General features: G+C 35.2%; 1 protein-coding gene across 22 annotated transcripts in view; it reads left to right on the top strand.

Annotated features, from left to right (window-relative positions):
• The window catches only part of RALGAPA1 (Ral GTPase activating protein catalytic subunit alpha 1), a 289470-nt gene that overhangs the window by 64885 nt on the left and 204454 nt on the right, over positions 1-20131 (top strand). For all 22 annotated transcript variants that reach the window (XR_013521150.1, XR_013521153.1, XR_013521148.1 and 19 more), the window contains 5 exons: positions 4161-4299; positions 5861-6069; positions 7717-7956; positions 13742-13939; positions 17654-17791. Coding sequence is in view for 13 of the 22 variants with exons in the window: in XM_078334789.1 (XP_078190915.1) it covers positions 4161-4299; positions 5861-6069; positions 7717-7956; positions 13742-13939; positions 17654-17791 (924 nt within the window). In the remaining 9 variants the exon portion in view is untranslated. The remainder of the gene's footprint in view (positions 1-4160; positions 4300-5860; positions 6070-7716; positions 7957-13741; positions 13940-17653; positions 17792-20131) is intronic.

The following is a 20131-nucleotide window of genomic DNA, read 5'->3' as shown; positions in this document are numbered from 1 at the left end:
CAACCTATTCACCTTTAGATATAAAGTGTGCATACCCTGACTAAGTGATGAAAATGCTGTTATTAGCACATTTCTTGTAACAGCTCCAAACACAAAAATTCCTTATACCTCAGAAACAAACAATATAAAGGTAATTTGGATTCTAAACCAGATCACCAGAGTTTGAACCCTGATTCCACATTTTACTAATAGTGTGGCTGTCATTACTTCATAACCACTTCGTGTTTCTGTTTCCTTATTTGTGAAATAGAGATAAAAATAATACTTATCCCATTTTGGTGTTTCAGGCCTAAATAGTGCAAAATGCTTAGAATAAAATAATGCATAGCACACCATAAGTATTCTGTAGTGGACAGGTGTTATGATCATCATTGTTATTACTAGTTTTCTTTAAAAACTATTTTTGTACTTCATATAGATTTTAAATATTGTGTTACTGATTTATTGAGCTATAATTGATACACAATAAACTGTAACATTTGAAGTTTACAGTTTGATTAATTTTGTTACATGTATACATCCATGAAACCTTTACCACAATTAAGATAATGTATATATTTATCACCTCTAGACATTTTCTCTGATCTTTGTTTGCTTTGTTTTTTGTTTGTTTGAGACAAGGTCTTGCTCTGTCCCCCAGGCTGGAGTACAGTAGCCTAATTATGGCTTGCTGCAGCCACAACCTCCTGGGCTCAAGTGATCCTGCCACCTCAACCTCCCAAACACCTGGGACTACAGGCTCAGACCACTGAGCCTGGCTAATTAAAACTTTTTTTTTTTTTGGAGAGACAAGGTCTCACTGTGTTGCCCAGGCTGGTCTCAAACTCAGCTCAAGTGATCCTCCCACCTTGGCCTCCCAAAATGCTGTTATCATAGGTGTGAGCCACCACGCCCCTCAGATCCTTTTGTAGTTCATCTGATTGAACTCCCATACCACCATTTTAACCTTAGTAATCCATTGATCTTTTTTTTTTTTTTTTTGTCATTATAGAATAGTTTGTGTTTTCCATAGTTTTTATGTAAATATAATCATAGGGTACATACTTTATTTTGGTCTTGCTTTGTTTTGTTTGATTATTTTAAGAATTATCTATCTTGTTATATGTGTTAGTAGTTTGCTCCTTTTATAGCATTCCATGGTAGGGATGCATTAGTTTATCCAGTTACTTGTTCATGATTATTCGAATGGTCTCTAATTTTTGGCTATTTAAAGTAAAACTGCTATGAATATTGGTAAACAAGTCTTTATGTGGACATATGACACTAGAAAGGCTGGGTCATATCGTAGGTGTATATATTGTTTCAGAAACTGCCAAGCTGTTTTCCAAATGACTGTACCTTTTTACGTTCCACCAGCAATATGTAAGACTTATACAATTGCTTCACATCTTCACCAGTGGTTGGTAGGGTCAGTTTGTAATTATTAGCCATTCTAGTGAATATGTAGTGGTATCTCATTATGGTTTTAATTTGTATTTCCCTAACAGCTAATGTATGTTGAGTATCTTTTTACTTGCTTATTTTTCATCCATGTATCTTGGGTGAAGTGTCAGTTCACTTTTTTTGCCCATTTTTGACTTTGGTTGTCTTACTAAGTTTAAGTTTTTTATATGTTCTAGAAAGCAATTATTAGCCAGTTGTATGTTTTGCAAATATTTTCTCCCAGTAGCTCATCTTTCCATTTTCATAGCAGTTTTTTGAAGAATAGAAGCTTTTTATTTTGATAAAGTTCACTATATCACTTTTTTTTTGGTTTGTTTTCTGAGATGAAGTCTTGCTCTGTCACTAGGCTGGAGTGCAGTGGCGCCATCTTGACTCATTGCAGCCTCTGCCTCCCAGGTTCAAGCAATTCTCCTGCCTCAGCCTCCCGAGCAGCTGGGACTACAGGTGCTTGCCACCACACCCAGCTAATTTTTTGTATTTTTAGTAGAGACAGGATTTCACCATGTTAGCCAGGATGGGCTCGATCTCCTGACCTCATGATCCGCCCACCTTGGCCTCCCAAAGTGCTGGAATTATAGGCGTGAGCCACTGCGTCCAGCCTTACTATACCACTTTTTTAGTGGATCTGACTTTTGGAATAGTTTCTAAGAAGTCTTTGCCTAATCAAATCTTACAAAGATACTCTCCTACGTTATCTTCTTGAAGTTTTATAGTTTTACGTTTTACATTAAAGTTTATGGTCCATTTTGAGTTAATTCTGATATATGAGCAATGTTGGCCTTAATCCTTTGATTAAAATAGTGCCTGCCAGGCTTTTCCAGTGTAATATTTGTAAGTATTGCACTGGAAAATCAACAAGCGTTTTGTTGGGAAGTACTGTGTAACTACCTAAATATCCCCTTTCTTATAGAAATTTCACATATGTCTTAGCATCCCTTGAAGGCTTTTGACTTTGTAATTATGAGGTTGACCAAATGGTAATTAAAAAAAAAAAAACCAGCTTTATTGAGATATGATGCACACTTCGTACAGTTCACTCACTTAAAACATACAGTTCAGTGTTTTTAAAGTATATTCACAGCCATGACAGTATAATTTTAGTGCCAATAGGAAACCTCATACTCATTAGGAGTCAGTCTTCTCATCCCCTAACCCTTTCATCCCCAGCCCTAGGCAAACCATGAATTGGTTTTCTCTATATATATATTTGCCTATTCTGAACATTTTATGTTAATAGTATCATACAATATGTAGTCTTTATTGAATAGCTTCTTTTACTTAGGAAATGTTTTCAAGGTGTATCCATGGTGTAGCATGTATTGATACTTCGTTTTTATTCCACTGAATAATATTATGTTGTATACATATACGATATTTTGTTTATCTCTTCAGCATCTAATGAGTATTTGAGTTGTTTCTACTCTTTGGCCAACTGGTGATATTTTAATTCCATCATGACTTCTACATTCAAGAGTTGGCTACACACCGTGGGAGAAGCTTTCTCACCTCCCCGTTTGTTTACTTACTTACATGTTTATCTCAACATGGATTACTGTGAATTCATTTGTTAGTATTTACTATAATTATTAATTTTGATGCTCAGATTGTCCTAAATTTGACTAGTGGAAGTTTCTTCAAGCAGACTCTTACGCCTTTTGAATTGTTTCCATCATTGTGTCAGCGCTTTCTTACTTCCTGGCACCACAGGATGTTCCAGGCTCATTTCATACCTTCCTTTCCCACTCTGGAATCTGCTGCTTCTCTAAGGTGTTGTCATTCATTTTAATGGATAATTGTATTCACAGATACAGACACACACACACACACAAAAATCTATATTCCTGTCTATCATAATGTTGATTCATACTGATTCTCCAGATTTAAGTCTAGTACCACAGGATTCATTCCAGTTTCTTCCTTTCCATAATTATAACACTTTGTCAATAAGAAATGTGGCTCACATTATTCTCAGTACATTTACTTATGTAATCAGTCTCCCTTGTGCATGATCAGTCTCCCGTTGCCACCACTGCCCTCCTCTGTAGACATTCTCCTTAACTTGATTGATTCTAGTACCCCATTCTGGGCCTTTGCCAACCACCTGCTTAGATGTCTTCCTCACCTTCTTAGAGTTCTCACACACTCTGTTATACTGCTCTATCTCCTTGTGTCCTCACTTCTCCCACTTCATGGACACCTTCCTTAACTGACTCAGACTGTGAGTCTCCACTGGACTACTGCCTCTGCTATACCCCGTTCATTGATGGCCTGCGTCCAGTGCTCAGGCTCTGATTATCTGTACTTGACTGCTGCCACTGCTTACACACTCTCACCCTGGCCACATATGTCATGTAATTTGTATGATTTTTGGCTGAATTATTCAGGAAGGGACAAAAGGGAAGGCACTTTAAATTTTACCTTAATAGGGCCAACTTTTGCATAAATTTTCATAGTTTTTTTTGAAATATATGTATAATGTGTTTATTTTAATTTTTTTGAAAAACATATTTCTAATATTTTTCTAATTTTTTTGAAATATACATAATATATGACAATAGACCAATTTAAAAGATTTGTCGTTATGCTATGTATAACAATCGTTAGTATTAACAGTTCAGTGTATTGTAACCTTTTATAAGCTTGTTTATAATTGCTAATACTTGCATTTAAGAGATTTTGTCTTCTGGAATGATTCTAATTATATAATTTATTTTTAGGTAAAAAGTTTAGAATGGAAGAACAAAGAAAACCAAGAAAGGGGATTTTCGTTTTTGTTTTCACATTTTAAGAAATATTACTTGCCTTATATTTTTCCAAACATCTGTAAGGAAAACAGTTTATATCATCCTATACTTGGTAGGTAATGTTTGGAATTTTCCAAAAGATCACATATAGGTGTGAAATAATCTCTCACTGTAAAATTGGCATTTGTTACTGCAGGAAACTGATTATATTTAATATTTGTATTGGTTGGTACAGATATCATACCTAGATTCATACTGAAAGTGAATTTGTATTAATGGGAAATTTTCTTTTCTTTTTTTTTTGAGTTGGAATTTCGCTCTTGTTACCCAGGCTGGAGTGCAATGGCACGATCTCTGCTCACCACAACCTCCGCCTCCTGAGTTCAGGCAATTCTCCTGCCTCAGCCTCCTGAGTAGCTGGGATTACAGGCACGTGCCACCATGTCCAGCTAATTTTTTGTATTTTTAGTAGAGACGGGGTTTCACCATGTTGACCAGGATGGTCTTGATCTCTTGGCCTGATGATCCACCTGCCTCGGCCTCCCAAAGTGCTGGGATTACAGGCGTGAGCCACCACGTCCAGCAATGGGAAATTTTCAATGAGAATGAGAATTTTTTTTTTTTTTTTTTAGAAATAGAGACTCACTCTGTCACCCGTGTTGGAGTGCAATGACATGATTATAGCTCACTTTGGCCTTAAACTGCTGAGCTGAGGCAATCTTTCTATCTCAGCCTCCCCAGTAGCTAGGACAACAGTCATGCACCACCACATCTGGCAAATTATTTTTTTTATAGAGTTGGGGTCTTGCTATGTTGTCCAGGCTGGTCATGAACTCCTGACTTTGAGTGATCCTCCCACTTTGGCATCCCAAAGTGCTGGGATTGTAAGCATGAGCCACCACACCCAGCCAGCAATGAACAGATATTTTAAAAACTTAATCTCTGGATTTTATTCATTAGAAAAGTTAGCCCACCAGAAATATTTGTGATGAATTCTTTTTTGGTATGATCCTTACACTATATTATAAATTTTCTTTTTAGGGTTCCCTGCATATGGGGGTTCAATCAAGTATTAGTCTTATTCAAATCCTATATTAATAATTACATAGTCATGTTTTGTCCAGTATTTATTATAGGTTGGTGCAAAAGTAATTGCAGTTTTTGCAATTACTTTTAATAATTATTGTGCCAGTATATCTCTTGGAGCCTTGAGCCTAGAGCCTTTTGTACATATCCTGGGTTAGAAGCATTTCTCTGCCATGTATAGAAGGTATTGGTAGTCCGTAGGTAAATTGTCTCTTTCCCAGAAAGATGTTCCTAATACCAAGTTTAGGCAACTAACAGGCTCAGGTAAAGCCTCATACTTTGTATGACTTCAAAATGTGTGCTTCAGTGTTAGGTTAATTGAAGTAAGCTCTTATTTATTTCTAATGGTTCTGGAAGCTTCTTTGTCCTTAGGTAGGTTCATTGAACTTTTTGATGTTTTGTAAAAAGACGTGTTTCCATAGTTCTATGCAAACATCTAATAAATTTTGAAATGTCATTTTTGTGCTAAAGCTACTTCTAAAACCAGAGTAGTATAACAATATTTTCTCAAATATTTAAAAATATACGTTTTTCTAAACATAATTTCTTTCTTATTTTGGTTTTTATTTTCCTTTTATTTTGCATAGACATCCCACAAATGAGACCAAAGCCACATTATGTTATGATAAAGAAAGATGCTGAAACCAATGAAGCAATCTATTGTACAAAGGAGCCTTTCATTAAAGCTCGTGTTATTGTCATTCGTTGGCTGGTTTCTTTCTGGCTGGAGCCAAAACCACATACAGGACCTCATATTCCTGGGATGGAAGGTGAAGTCTTGCCAAAGAATATTCAGGTAATGTACAAATGGGTTATTAAAGTTAGAAATTGCTTTTGAGATTTACTCCACTGATTTCAATTGCCTTAGGTGGAGAGTACACTCAAAACAAGTAATTTATTTGTAAATTTTATAAATGCAAATTTTAATAATTATAGAATTAAAACGTTTCTTAATAAATGAAACTTGGGAGGTATAGAAGATAATTTCATTACTATGTCAGTCTCAACTTCTAATTTATTTCTATATTTTCTTTTAATTAGATAGTACTAAAAATATTCCAAATTGTAAAGATAAATTTTAAAAGTGAAAAGAACTGTAATCAAATGATAGGACCTTCATAGCCTTTTTAATTTGGGGGCATTCGGAAAATGCAGATTTAAAGTCCTGTTCACACCCCCTTCCCTCTTTTTCAACAGATACCAAGTCTAGAAATGTGATATACAATATACGCCAATACAGTGGAAGAACTAATATTTGAAACTCTTGTTTTAGATTTAACAATTTACCTCTTTTTCATACTTCTTTTTTATGTTTTCCCTCATTGTACATTTTTCTAAACATGTATTACAGTATTTTTACTATTTGTATTCTCCTTTCCTCATATTTTCGTAGGTTTTAAAATCTTAAACTTTGTGTGTTTTTTCTATAACACCTTAAATCTTTTATAAATAGGATAAAAGGTATCAAGTGTATTTAATTCATCAGAATTCAGAAAATTTGACTTTTATTCTTGTTAGTTTTTAATTATTCTTTAGCAAACTATATGGTGTGTTTTCCCCAAAAACTTTGCTCTAAGTTCTGTATGAACTATTAAATGTGAAAACTCTCAAGCAGAGCTTTCTGCTTTCTGATCCTAGAACATATTGGATGAAAATCATAAATGTTTTTGATGGGAAAGGCATATTTGAGATCATTTATTTAAACTCTCTTACTTTGTGGATGACAAAACCAGTGCCAAAAATTGAATAACTTAACAAAGTAATTTATCATACCACAAACTAGTGCAACTTTTATCATATAGTAATTTGCTTATCACCACCTTAAGACTTAATTTTTCCCTGTCTATTGGGTTAGGCTTGATCTTCAGCCTTGGTGAAAATTCCATTATTAGAATTAGAGAATTTTCCAAGTTTTATAATTATTTTTTTTTTAGTTTCATTTCTACCTGTCATAAATTTTGTTCCTTTTCTGTGTTTTTTGTTTTGCTTGTTTAATAAGCTTTTACTTCTATAAATTTTTGTCCACAGTAAAATAGAGGTGATTTTAAACGTTAAGGTTTTGTTAATCTGATGTTAAATTATTTACTTATCTTGAAGGTCTGAGCTGTCTCTAACTGCATTATTCATCCATACAGTTTTAATTAGTAACTTGTTTGAACTGCAAACTAACCAAGAAACATATATAACTATAGGTGGGGAGATGATTAATTACCACACATTTTGGAGTATCTCTGTCACTTAGATGTTGAGTTACTTGCATTGCCACTTAATTATTTAGAATGGCTTTTAAAGGAAACTATGCTCGGAGTTTAAGCAGTGGTATAAATTACTTGGGAAATGCTTTGGATTTCGTCATTGTTACCTATTAAATGACAAAATGCACAGTTAATGATTATGATATTGTTTCTCTCTCTCTCTCTCTCTTTCTCTGTTTTTATTTTAGAGAGCAGCTGCTAGTTTAGTATCCAGAGAAGAAAGCAAAAATGATAATGTTGATAAAGCAGACAGAACTACAGAACCAGAACAGTCTCATTCCAATACAAGCACTCTCACAGAGCGAGAACCTAGCTCATCTAGTCTCTGTAGTATTGATGAAGAGCATCTTACAGACATTGAAATAGTTCGCAGAGTCTTTTCTTCTAAAAGAAGTAATGTAAACTTTGTGACAGAGATATTTCGTCAGGTAACATACCTCTCTATTTTTAATATATAAGGACGGCTTTTATCTTTAATACTAAATGTACTGATTTTTAGCTGGGAACAGTGGCGTGTACTTTTAGTTCTAGTTAGCCTTCACAGAAGGCTCAGGAGGATCGCTTGAGCCCAGGAGTTTGAGGCCATTTTGGACAACATGGAGAGACCGAATCTCTTAAAAAAATGAGAGAGAGAAAGAAAGAGATTACTGATTATTAGCTATTTAAAATTTATTCTTCATGTAGATTTCTCTAGTTTATACTTAGTTTATAAAATTTACATCTAATCCTTTAGTATTTTCTATTCTTTATATATTTTAGTTTGTGATACTTTTTGCTTACTATTTTCCCCCTTGTACTCTGTTACCAGAATAATTTCTTAAATTACTAATTATAGATTGAAACTCTTCTATCATTTGGTTAACAAACTATAGTAAAATTATTTCATCTTTCACTCTATCATCAGTAAATGGTTTATGAAGGGAGGTTTTTATTGCTTTTATCCTCAAGGCTTAATTTTGTCCTCTAAGGCATTCTGAAGTCAAAGTTGATTTAAGACAGATATTTCTTGAACGCCTGACCTCAGGTGATCCACCCACCTCTGTCTCCCAAAGTGCTGGGATTACAGGCTTGAGCCACCAAACCGGGCCCCTTAAGACAAATATTTCTTAGGGAAAATATAGAAAAAAAGGGAAAGAACAAAAACTATTTCACTTGAAGCTAGCTAGAAATCCCTAAGTGCACATTCTCAAATATGTAGAAATTTTGTGGAAAAGAAACTTTATGAAAACTACCATTTGCTCTTAATGGCAAAGGTACTTTTATAAGTAAACAACATTGAGTTTTGCAGCTGAGAGGGATCATGCAGGTGTCTCAGCAAGTAGGTGAGTGGTAGATCTGCAACTAAAATGTCCACATCTGGGTTCCCATGTCAGTGCTCTTTATTCAGTGCCATACTTCGTTCACATGCCAGGGAGCTCTCTAGGCAAAGCAAATAGTCTTGATCTCCCACATGTATTTATTGATGTGTAAAACAAAGCATGAGACAGTATTAGCCTTGTTAGCCTTAGTTAAAGAAAGAAACTTATTTTAATTTTTTCTCCGGTGTTGACAGTGGTTCCAGCTGGATTTACGGTTGTGTTAACAGAATATGTAACAATAGGGAAAGGAAAGATACTAGGCAAATAATGTTGGAATACTTGTGGGAAATGTTAAAGTTTATAGAACTATTTAGGCTTTCTAGTTTTTGGGTCAGTTTAAATAAGTTTATTTTTCTAGGCATTTGTTTATTGTGTTTATTTTCAAATTTGTTGACAAAGCTCATCACATCCTCTTATAATCCTCTTAACCTCTGAAGTATTTATATTCAGGTCCTCCTTTTCATTCCTATCAGTACAGTATTTAATTGCCCTGGTAATTTTTAAAATTTTTTTGTAGAGCAGTGTCTTGCTATGTTGTCCAAGCTGGTCTTGAATTCCTGGCCTCAAGCAATCCTCCTGCCTTGGCCTCCCAAAGTGCTGGAATTACAGACATGAGCCCTATCCCTTGTTTCTTTGTTTCTCCCTCTCTTTTTTTTTTGATGATGATTCTTGCCAGAGATTTGTCAGTTTTATTAGTCTTTTCTTTCTGTCTTTTCCCCCAGCCACCATTTCTTTCCCTATAATGGTTATCATATAAGTTTTAACATGTATACTTCACTTTTCAGGTTCTAAAGTTTTTTCTTTTAACCTCTTCCTAATCAATACAAGGACCTTAGAGCCCTACTAGTCTAATTTCCCCCCCTGAACATATATATTATTATCAAGTAATTTAATTCTATTTTTTCTGTTGGTGTGTATTTGTTATATATTTGCCACTTATTTTATCATGATTTCTTCCATTTCAGATCTTCTGTTTAGAATCACTTTCCTCTGCTTGAAATTAATTATTTAGAAATTATTTTATTCAGGGAGATCTCGTTTCAAAAAAAGTAGAAATTATTTTAGTGGATATATGTTGGTATCAAACACTTTTAATTTTATGAGGTTTTCCTAGCTTTACTGAGGTATACCCAACAAATAAAAATTGTATATATTTAAGGTGTACAATGTGATGGGTTTTTTTGGTTTTTTTTTTATCTATTTATTTTTTCACACATTTCTCAGTAGGGTCACTCAGAGCAATATGATGGATGTTTTGATGTAAGTATACATTGTGGATGATTACTACAATCAATCTGATTAACATAGTAATGGCCTTAGATAGATAAAATTTCATTTGCTTGTATATGGTAAGAATACTTAAAATAAAATCTTTTAGCAAATTTCAAGTGTAAACTACAGGGCTATTAACTATAGTCAACATGCTAGATATCCAAAACCTGTTCATCCCACATAACTGAACCTTTGTACATTTTGATCATCTCCCATTTTGCCTATTGCTTAGCCCTTAGTCACCATCATTCTACTCTCTGCTTTTATAAGCTTGACTCTTTTAGATGGCACATTTAAGTGAGATCATACAATAAGTTGTCTTTCCATGTCTAACTTATTTCACTTAGCATAATGTCCTCTGGGTTATTCCATGTTGTTGCAAATGTTGGGATTTTCCTTTTTTTGTTATTCTGAAACAGGGCCTCACTATCTCCCAGGCTGGAGTGCAGTAGTGTGATCACAGCTCACTGTAATCTCAAACTCCTGGCTCAAGTGATTCTTACGCCTCAGCCTCCCGAATAGCTGGGACTACAGGTGTACACCAACGTGCCTAGCTAATTTTTAAAAATTATTTTGTAGAGAGGGCTTCTCGCTATGTTGTCCAAGCTGGTCACCAGGTCCTTGCCTCAAGAAATACAAAGTGATCCTTTCACATCAACCTCCCAGTGTGCTGAGATTGAAAGCATGAGCCACTGTGCTTGGCCCTAGGATTTTCTGCTTTATAAAGGCTGAATAATAGTGTGTATATATATGTGTGTGTGTGTGTGTGTGTGTGTGTGTGTGTGTGTGTGTTTGTTTGTATTTATGTGTAATTTCTGGCTCTCTACTCTGTTCCATAGGTTTATATATCTGTTTTTTATGCTGGTACCATACTGTTTTAATTACTGTTTTGTAATGTATTTTGAAATCAGGAAGTGTGGGTACCTCCTGCTTTGTTCTCCTTGCTGAAGATTATTCCAGGTCTTTTGTTGCTTCTTCATAGAGGAATTAAATGCTAATTTATGAACTTGAATATTCTGGTTTCTTCAACAGTTACTTCTCGTTGCAAATTTATAAATTATCATTCTGGTTTTATACATCAGTTTTTAGCTATGGCTAATATCAGTTTTTCCTCACAATTCACATTTAGCATGTTGGCAAAATCTTATTTTGGAATCTACAAGGACATAGGTCTCTGGTGTGTAGTAGATTCAAACCACTAGGTTGTAGTCTGACAATTTGTATAATATTTTAGCACTGGAGGATATTAATTTTTTGAGATTATTAAACTTTATTTTTCAGTGTCTTAGATTGACAGCAAAATTGAGTGAGAAGTATATACTAATTTTTTAAAACAGGAATTTTTCAGTATCTTAAAACAGAATTTCTTTGAGATCTCTCTCTTTTTTTTGGTGAGACTTAGTTTTACTCTGTCACCAGGCTGGAGTGCAGTGGCGCAATCTCGGCTCACTGCAACTTCCACCTCCCCTGTTCAAGCAATTCCCCTGCCTCAGCCTCCCAAGTAGCTGGGACTACAGGTGTGCGCCACCATGCTCAGCTAATTTTTCATATTTTAGTAGAGATGTGGTTTTGCCATGTTGGCCAGGATGGTCTTGATCTCCTGACCTTGTGATGCAACCGCCTCGGCCTCCCAAAGTGCTTGGATTACAGGCTTGAGCGTCCGTGCCTGGCCTGAATCTTTTTAAGGAAGGCTGAGCTCTTGATACAACTGTAAAATAAATATTCTAATAGCAGGCAGTGATGATCAAAATCTTGCCATTTGACCATTAAAGCTGCTAGCATATGAGAGTGATAATTTACGTATGAGTTGGTTAAATTAAAGAAAATAGCACATAAAGTAGTTTACTAAGGAATTAATAGCAAATAAACTGAAGGATTAACAAACAACAGTAAATATTCTGTTGATACTGTGTATTAACTTTTCATCATTATCTTGGGAGCTGACTTTTTTGCTAGTTTCATTCAGATAAAATAAGCTTATGTGACCACTTGATTATTATTTAATATACCTACTAATAACTCTAGAATAGAAAGTGGAAGGTTTTAGGTAAAGGTTTTGTGATTTTTGAGGTTGATGTTAATAGGTTGTATCGTAAAAGTAAAAGTAAAAGCAGTTTAATTCTATTTGCACCTAAAAGTAAAGTAAAAATATTAAACCATAAACACAAACATGCACAAGAAAAGGACTTTGGGTGATGAGATCAAGAGTTTGCTGTTTTATTTTTGCAAGTCTGGATCATGTCAATGTTTTTTCTATGAAAATGTATATTCGTGATGAGGAAAATATCTATTTTTTTAAGATCCCAGAAAAAGAATTACTGTGAGATCTTTCTTTTAAATTTTGCCTTATTGTTAGACTATAGAACTTGATTATATGTAAAATGAAGTATGCAAGTCTTAACTTTTTTCTTTGTATGCTTAGAAAAGGTGAGGTATCTTATTACATATGATTTTTATTAGTTTTTGGAGGCAAATTTAACTTTTGTTTTAAAATCAAAATCTGTTTTAATAGTAATAGTTCTTAAAAAGAGAATGATGACTGGGTGTGGTGGTGTATGCCTATAGTCCAGGCTACTCAGGAGACAGAGGCAGGAGAACCGCTTGAGGCCAGGAGTTCCAGTCTAGCCTGGGCAGGATAGCGAGACCCTGTGCCTAAAATAATAAAAACTGTAAAAACCAAAATAATGTAAGTTACAAGAAAGTGTAACTTATTATGAAAAGTTGTATTTACATTGACCTTCGTAAGAGCTCAGCTATTTTAGGAAGCAAGGAATATCACCATTCTGAGTAATACAATTTCAACTAATCTTTATTTCTTCCACTTGAAGTCAGTGCTTATCAACCACAAACATTCCTATATCAGTGTGCAAATAATTTGGAGACAACAGGCTTTTTATGACAATGAATTGATTAACTTTTAAAAGTTGTTTATATTTCACATTTTATAATAAGATAGAAATATATGTACAGCAGGTCTTTAAGAAACATTGTTTAACTATAATGTTGATGACAAAAATAAAGATTCCCATTTGCATGTTCTCCCCATGTCTGTGTGGGTTTTCTCGAGGTACTATAGTTTCCTCCCACATCCCAAAGCTATGCACATTAGCTAAACTGGCATGTCTAAATGGTCTCAGTCTGGGTGAGTGTAGGGGTGTATGTTGTTGTACCTTGCAGTGAAATAGCATCCCATCCAGGGCTGGGTTCCTGTCATGCCCCTGAGCTGCTGGAATAGACTGGCTACCAGTAATCCTGAATTAGAATATTAGAGTAATTAATTGTCTTACTTGTTTTTATTAATCTTTCTTAAATGAGCACATAGCTCGCATTTTATTTCATTGTTTAGTATTGTGTTTTGGTCTCTAGAAATTTGATTTTTTTTTTTACCAGAAATATCCCATAGGAACTTAACTCTTGTTTATATCAATTAGCTTATGGCAAAATGAGTTGTGTTATAGTCATTGTTTTGCTTAAAGTTGCAGTTTTCAGGAATCTGTGATGTGATGTGAAAAACGTTACTGCATTAGTGGTTGGTAGCAAAGGAGAAGGTATCATTATCTATGTTCTCCCTTTTTTTCCCTAGGCATTTTTATTACCAATTTGTGAAGCAGCAGCTATGAGAAAAGTGGTAAAAGTATATCAAGAATGGATCCAACAAGAGGAAAAACCTTTGTTCATGCAAGAGCCTGAAGAAATTGTGATAACTTCTTCAGACCTCCCTTGCATTGAAAATATCATAGACCACGATATTTCAATGGAAGAAGGAGAAAAAAGAGAAGAGGTAAAGTTACAAGATTTATATATTTTAGTATTAGTCTAATAGATTAAGAGTTTTACAGAAACATAATAATGGGTTAACACAAATATACTGACTGAATGTGAAGATGAAGATATCTTTCAATCTGTTTTGCAACAATTTTGGTAATGTAACAGTAGTTATCTCAGTACCTTGTAGCAAAGCCCTGTGATGCCATAACTTTTAAAAATTAATATCGAGGTCGTATACCGATTCTTTAAGCCATTTTCTAGATAAAAATTAGATACTGTTATTAAGGTATAATATTTCAAAATGTGGTACTACATCAAAATGGATTTTAAAATACATACCTTGGGGGGGTTATTACCAAACCATAATTCCTCTTCCCTGGCACGAGTGACTATTTAGGAGTGGCTATCTAGGACAAGCCACAATATTTGTGTTCCCTCCTTGGAATCGTTTGCACTAGAGCTGATTTCAGAATGCAAAACTTCTTGACTTGGTAAAATAAGTTCTTTTGTGATAAGAAAAACTAACGTTTACTTATGGCGGGGAAAAGATGAGAAAAGAGAGAGTAGTAGAGGTGGCATTTGGGTCTCTGGTTCCATTTATTCCTTTGGTTGATCAAATTTTGTCACAGGTCACACTCTCCAAGAATTACAGATGCTGAGATGGAGTTAGGAGTACAGAGAATTTATTGAAAGTGATTTATCTGTTTTGTCTGATTTGCCTTTCACCATAAAGTTGTCCGAGATTGATAATATAGTTTGCTAAATCTATATAGGAATGACTGAGTAATGTTTATCCACTTTAGTAGTTAATCTAACCTCATCAGTGGTGATTAGTCAGGCTACTAATGTATGAATGAATAGGCCAATTCTATAGGGCTTTGGTGAGTCTGAGAGAGAGAGAGAGAGAGAGAGTGTGTGTGTGTGTGTGTGTGTGTGCGCGCGTACACACACATACATAGAGCATCTTCCCCTCTTCTAAGAAAGGGAAAAATGTAACTGAGAAATATAATTTAAGTAAATAAAATTAACCATATAAATTATGAAATAATATCTACAGTCCTAATTCTTATGCACCAATGAAAAATAACATATTTATTGATATTTTTATGCTGGAAAATAAACCTATCAGTTTAAAAATAATTTGCTTTCCCTAACTTTTTTAGTCATGCTCTGCCATATATAATGAGCCTACCCCATATCATTTACTGTTCTTAAATAAGAATGATGAATAATAGAAACTATGTACATACATAATTGAAAAACAAACAACGGAAGGAAGGGAGGGAGGGCGAGGAAGGGTAGATTGGTGATGTTAGGTGTGTTGGGTAGGTTTGTTCTATTGGTTACTCAAGTACTGTAACCAGCGCTGCCATTAGAGATGTGGTTTTTTTCAAAGTGCCAGCAACTCTTGCAAATATTGTGGACCAAAACCAAAAGGTATAATCATTTATTGATTTACATTTCTGATAAATTCAATGTATGTGGGACTCATTTAACATTTTTGTTGTTACAGTTATAAAATGGAATTATGTTATAAATTGAGATAATTGTAAATGGGTTTTTAATTTTATTGATTAAAAAAACCCTTTTTTTTGAAACAAGGTTTTTCTCTGTCACCCTGTCTAGAATGCAGTGGCGTGATCTCAGCTCACTATAACCTCCACCTCCTCGGCTCAAGCCATCATCCCCTCAGCCACCAGAGTAGCTGGGAGTACAGGCACTTGCCACCATGCCCAGTTAATTTTAAATAAAAAAATTTTGGTAGAGATAGGGTTTCACTATGTTTCCCAGCTGGTCTTGACTCTTAGTGACCTGCCCACCTCCGCCTCCCAAATTGCTGGGGCAGGTGGGAGCCACAGTGCTTGACCTAAATGGGCTTTTAAAATTCTCATAGTATCTGTAAGACATTTGAAAGACATATAGAATACAGGGCAATTTATTTGTGTGTGTGTGGAAGACTGTCATGTGCTGTGGAGGATGCTTAGCATTCTCTGTCCTCTATTTCATTAAATTGCAGTGGTATCTTTTATTCTTGTGACAAGGAAACACTCTCACAAATTTCAAAATACCATATAAAGCTTTCGGTTGCCCACGTTGAGAAATAGTGTTGGAGGTAGAAACGTAGCAGAGATTATTTCTACCTTCACGTAACTTCTGGTTTAGCCAGCAGACAAACATATAAAACATGTATTATAAGACAATGTTACTGCTATGATCCTAGAGCATGAAAGAATACCTAACCCTGCTTGGGGAAATCAGGGAATGCTTCATGGAAGAGGTAGTATAATATAAAAGAGCAGGTAGACAAATGGGAAAGGTGACACACAGTGTGAATACTATCTACAAATGTATGAGGAACCTTGAAAATATTTTTATTTGGCTGCAGCATAGAGTAGATAGGAGAGAACAGCAGGAAATACTAAATAAACAGGACTAGATTTTGTTCAGTAACTTGTATGCTATGTTAGTAGAATTTAATTGCATTCTAGAAACTGAAAAGCCTTTAAAGGGTTTTGAACAAGAGAGTAACATGAATAGTTACATACTTCAGAAAGTCATACCAGGCCCAGAATGAAGGATAGATTGTATGTCAGTCTGCAAGCAAGAAGACCAGTTAGGAAGGATTAGCAAAGTTTGGAAGTGAGATGACAAGTACCTGATCTAGGACAGTGGTAGTTGCAGTGGAAATATAAGGGAGAGGACAGATATATTGGTGTCTTTGAGGAATGGGGAGGTATCGTAAGTTTCTTTTGTAACCAGAGTAGTTGCCATTCACACATGGATGGGAATTTTAAACAGCTCAAGTGTGGTGGTGGCTAAGGCAGCTGGAGGAATTGGATTGGCAGGAATGGGGGGATGTGATTAATAAACTTATTTTTAAATATCTTGAGTTCGAGATGCTTGTGGGTCATTCAGGAAGAACTCTTCAGAAGACACTTGATTATAGGGATACAGAGCTTAAGAGAAAGACCTAGAGCATGGCATGTTGTATTGGCTACTCAGGACAGGGTTCCAGTACTGTTTCTGGTAATGGCAGAGCTGTTTGTATTGGACTACCTTTTGCATATCACAAACTATATAAAATATTTTTTAAAACTTAACTATTTGAAGATACTGGTGAGTGACAAAAAGCAGGAAGAAACTGGAGGGACACTTTAAAAAGACAACTACAGAGCGGCATTTCTGTTTGTGCTTTTTAACCGAGGGAACTCCCTTCTCTGTAGGAATTGTTACAGCTAAAATGCAAGCAGGAAGCTGTAGTCTTAGTAATTTGAAGTTTCAGTATTCTCTGAATAATGAGAATTTTAGTACTCCTAAATAGGCTAAACATAAGCCATTTTCTTTATCATTTATTTGGATTCTGGCATTTAATTTAGAACAGAATTCATCTTTTACAAAGCTGTAGGTAGTATAATCCCATTATTGAATGTGTGAGAGTATGAAACGGAAGTTTATACATTAGGCATATAGAAGAATACTCTATGAAATGATATAATCTCTGGCTGCTCATTATGGTTGTTTTTTTTCACTTTATATTTTTGTAATTGAGAATTCTCTTTTACAGTGAATATATATTGTTTTTGGAATTGAATAAGACATCATCTATTTTGAGAAAAAGAAACCTGTTTAGTAGTGGGACCTAATAATTTGATTTACCTTTACAACTTAATGACTTGTTGCAGCATTCTTATTAATGAAATATTAAAAACTTGATATTTTGCTTCAGGAAAATGGGACCAATATGGCTGATCATGTTCGAAATTCCAGTTGGGCAAAAAATGGCTCCTTCCAAGCTGCTCTTCCTAAAGCCTCTGATGAAGCCACAGAACAAAACATACAAGCTGGTACCCAGGCAGTTTTGCAGGTGGATAATTTTGTATTTTTTTTTAAATAAAATAATCATTAAATATTTCAAATATTTAAGTTCAGCATTTCAGTATACAGTATACTTTTCACAATATAATAAATTCATCACTTTTGTCATTACTCCATATTTTTTTATTTTTTTCTTAATTTTAATCATTTTATATATTAATAAATGTTACATATTCTAGAGAATTTTAAATTTCATATAAATTATGTCATGGCATACTGTCATTTGCAACTGATTTTTTTTTCACTAGCCATTCTGTTTTTGAGATTTGTTGTTACTGTACAGCCATAATTCATTTTAACTACTTTGTGGTATTGTACTTTATTTCACATTTTACTTATTCATTTTTCTGTGGATGGCCTTTTGTTTCCAGTTTTTCACTATTCCAGATAGTACTACAGTGAACTTTTTTTTTGAGGCAGAGTTTCACCATTGCTGCCCAGGCTGGAGTGCAATGGTGCGATCTCAGCTCACTGCAACCACTGCCTCTCAAGTTCAAGTGATTATCTTGCCTTGGCCTCTCAAGAACGTGAGATTACAGGGACCTGCCACCACACCTGGCTAATTTTTTTATTTTTTATTTTTAGTAGAGACAGGGTTTCACTATGTTGGCCAGGTTGGTCTCAAACTCTTGACCTCAGGTGATCCACCCACTTTGGCCTCCCAAAGTGCAGGTGTGAACCACCGTACCCAGCTGTGGACATTCTTATACATGTATTTTCTTTTTCTTTTTTTTTTTTTTTGAGACGGAGTTTCGCTCTTGTTACCCAGGCTGGAATGCAATGGCGCAATCTCGGCTCACCGCAACCTCCGCCCCCTGGGTTCAGGCAATTCTCCTGCCTCATCCTCCTGAGTAGCTGGGATTACAGTCATGCACCACCGTGCCCACTTAATTTTTTGTAATTTTTAGTAGAGACGGGGTTTCACCGTGTTGACCAGGATGGTCTCGAGCTGTTGACCTCGTGATCCACCCGCCTCGGCCTCCCAAAGTGCTGGGATTACAGGCTTGAGCCACCGTGCCCGGCCTATACATGTATTTTTATACACATCTGAGAAAATTTCCCTAGGGTATACACCAAAAGTGGAATTACTGAGATCTAGGATTTGTACATTAATAACTTTACCATTATCGCCCAGTTTTCCAATTTGTCAGAATAATTTATATTCCCTCTAGTAGTGTTTGGGAATTCTCATTTCCTTATATTCTCCCCCATTACTTGTATTGTCAGATTTTAATTTTTTACTGGTCCTTTTTATGTGAAATGTCTTATTTTTTTTAAAAAGTTTGTATTTTTTCATTTTAATTTGCTTTTCCTTCATCAGTACTGAATTTGAGCATCTTTTCTTATATATGAATTCATATGCTTTTCCATTATTTTATTGGGTGTTGATCTTTCTCTTAGTGGTTTGTAGGAATTCATTGTATTCATTCACTTTTTTTTTTTTTGAGATGTAGTCTTGCTCTGTCACCCAGGCTAGAGTTCAGTGGCAGAATCTCAGCTCACTGCAACCTCCACCTCCCAAATTCAAGCAATTCTCCTGCCTCAGCCTCTAGAGTAGCTGGGATTACTACTCTAGAGCTGGGATTAGCCAGCACGTAACACCATGTCTGGCTAATTTTTGTATTTTTAGTTGATATGGGGTTTCACCACGTTGGCCAGGTTGGTCTTGAACTATTGACCTCAGGTGATCCACCTGCCTCGACCTCCCAAAGTGCTGGGATTATAGGTGTGAGCCACCGCGCTTGGCCAGTCATTTGCTTTTTAAATCAAATTGTCCTTCTCAATGCCACATGTGACCTCTACATTGTTAAATCAGAAGGACATTTTTCAGTGCTAATCCTTGATTTATCAGAACCATTGTTAAAGCAGATTAACATTTTTCAGTGCTAATCCTGCTTAATTTTTCAGAAACTTTACTGAGTAGATCATTTCCTCCCCATTGAAATGCTGCTTTGCCTGACCTCCAGAATACCATCTCCTCCTGTTTCTTCTCACTCCATTGTCCACTTCTCAAACCAGATTCTTTTCACTGATTTTTTTGTAAAGCCCTGACCTCTTCATGTTGAAAAGCCTAGGAATCAGTTCTTGAATCTCTTATTCTCTTGTCTCATCCATTCCCATGGCTTTAAATATCATCTACATGCTACAGCTTCAGATTTTTATCTGTAGTCTAGGACGTCTCATCTGAACTCTGAATCCTTAACTAAAATGCTCAAATATCAGGTTGTCATTTTCACTTGGATATCTAATAAATATCTCAAATTTGCATGTTCTTTCTGCATTCTTTCTTGTATCATTTATTGGCAACTCTGTTTTTCAGTTTACCTTA

Source organism: Callithrix jacchus, chromosome 8 (genome assembly GCF_049354715.1).
Source record: "Callithrix jacchus isolate 240 chromosome 8, calJac240_pri, whole genome shotgun sequence".
Lineage (NCBI taxonomy): Eukaryota > Metazoa > Chordata > Mammalia > Primates > Cebidae > Callithrix > Callithrix jacchus.
Note: the sequence above shows the minus strand (reverse complement) of the source record. Positions and strands in the feature narration are given on the sequence as shown.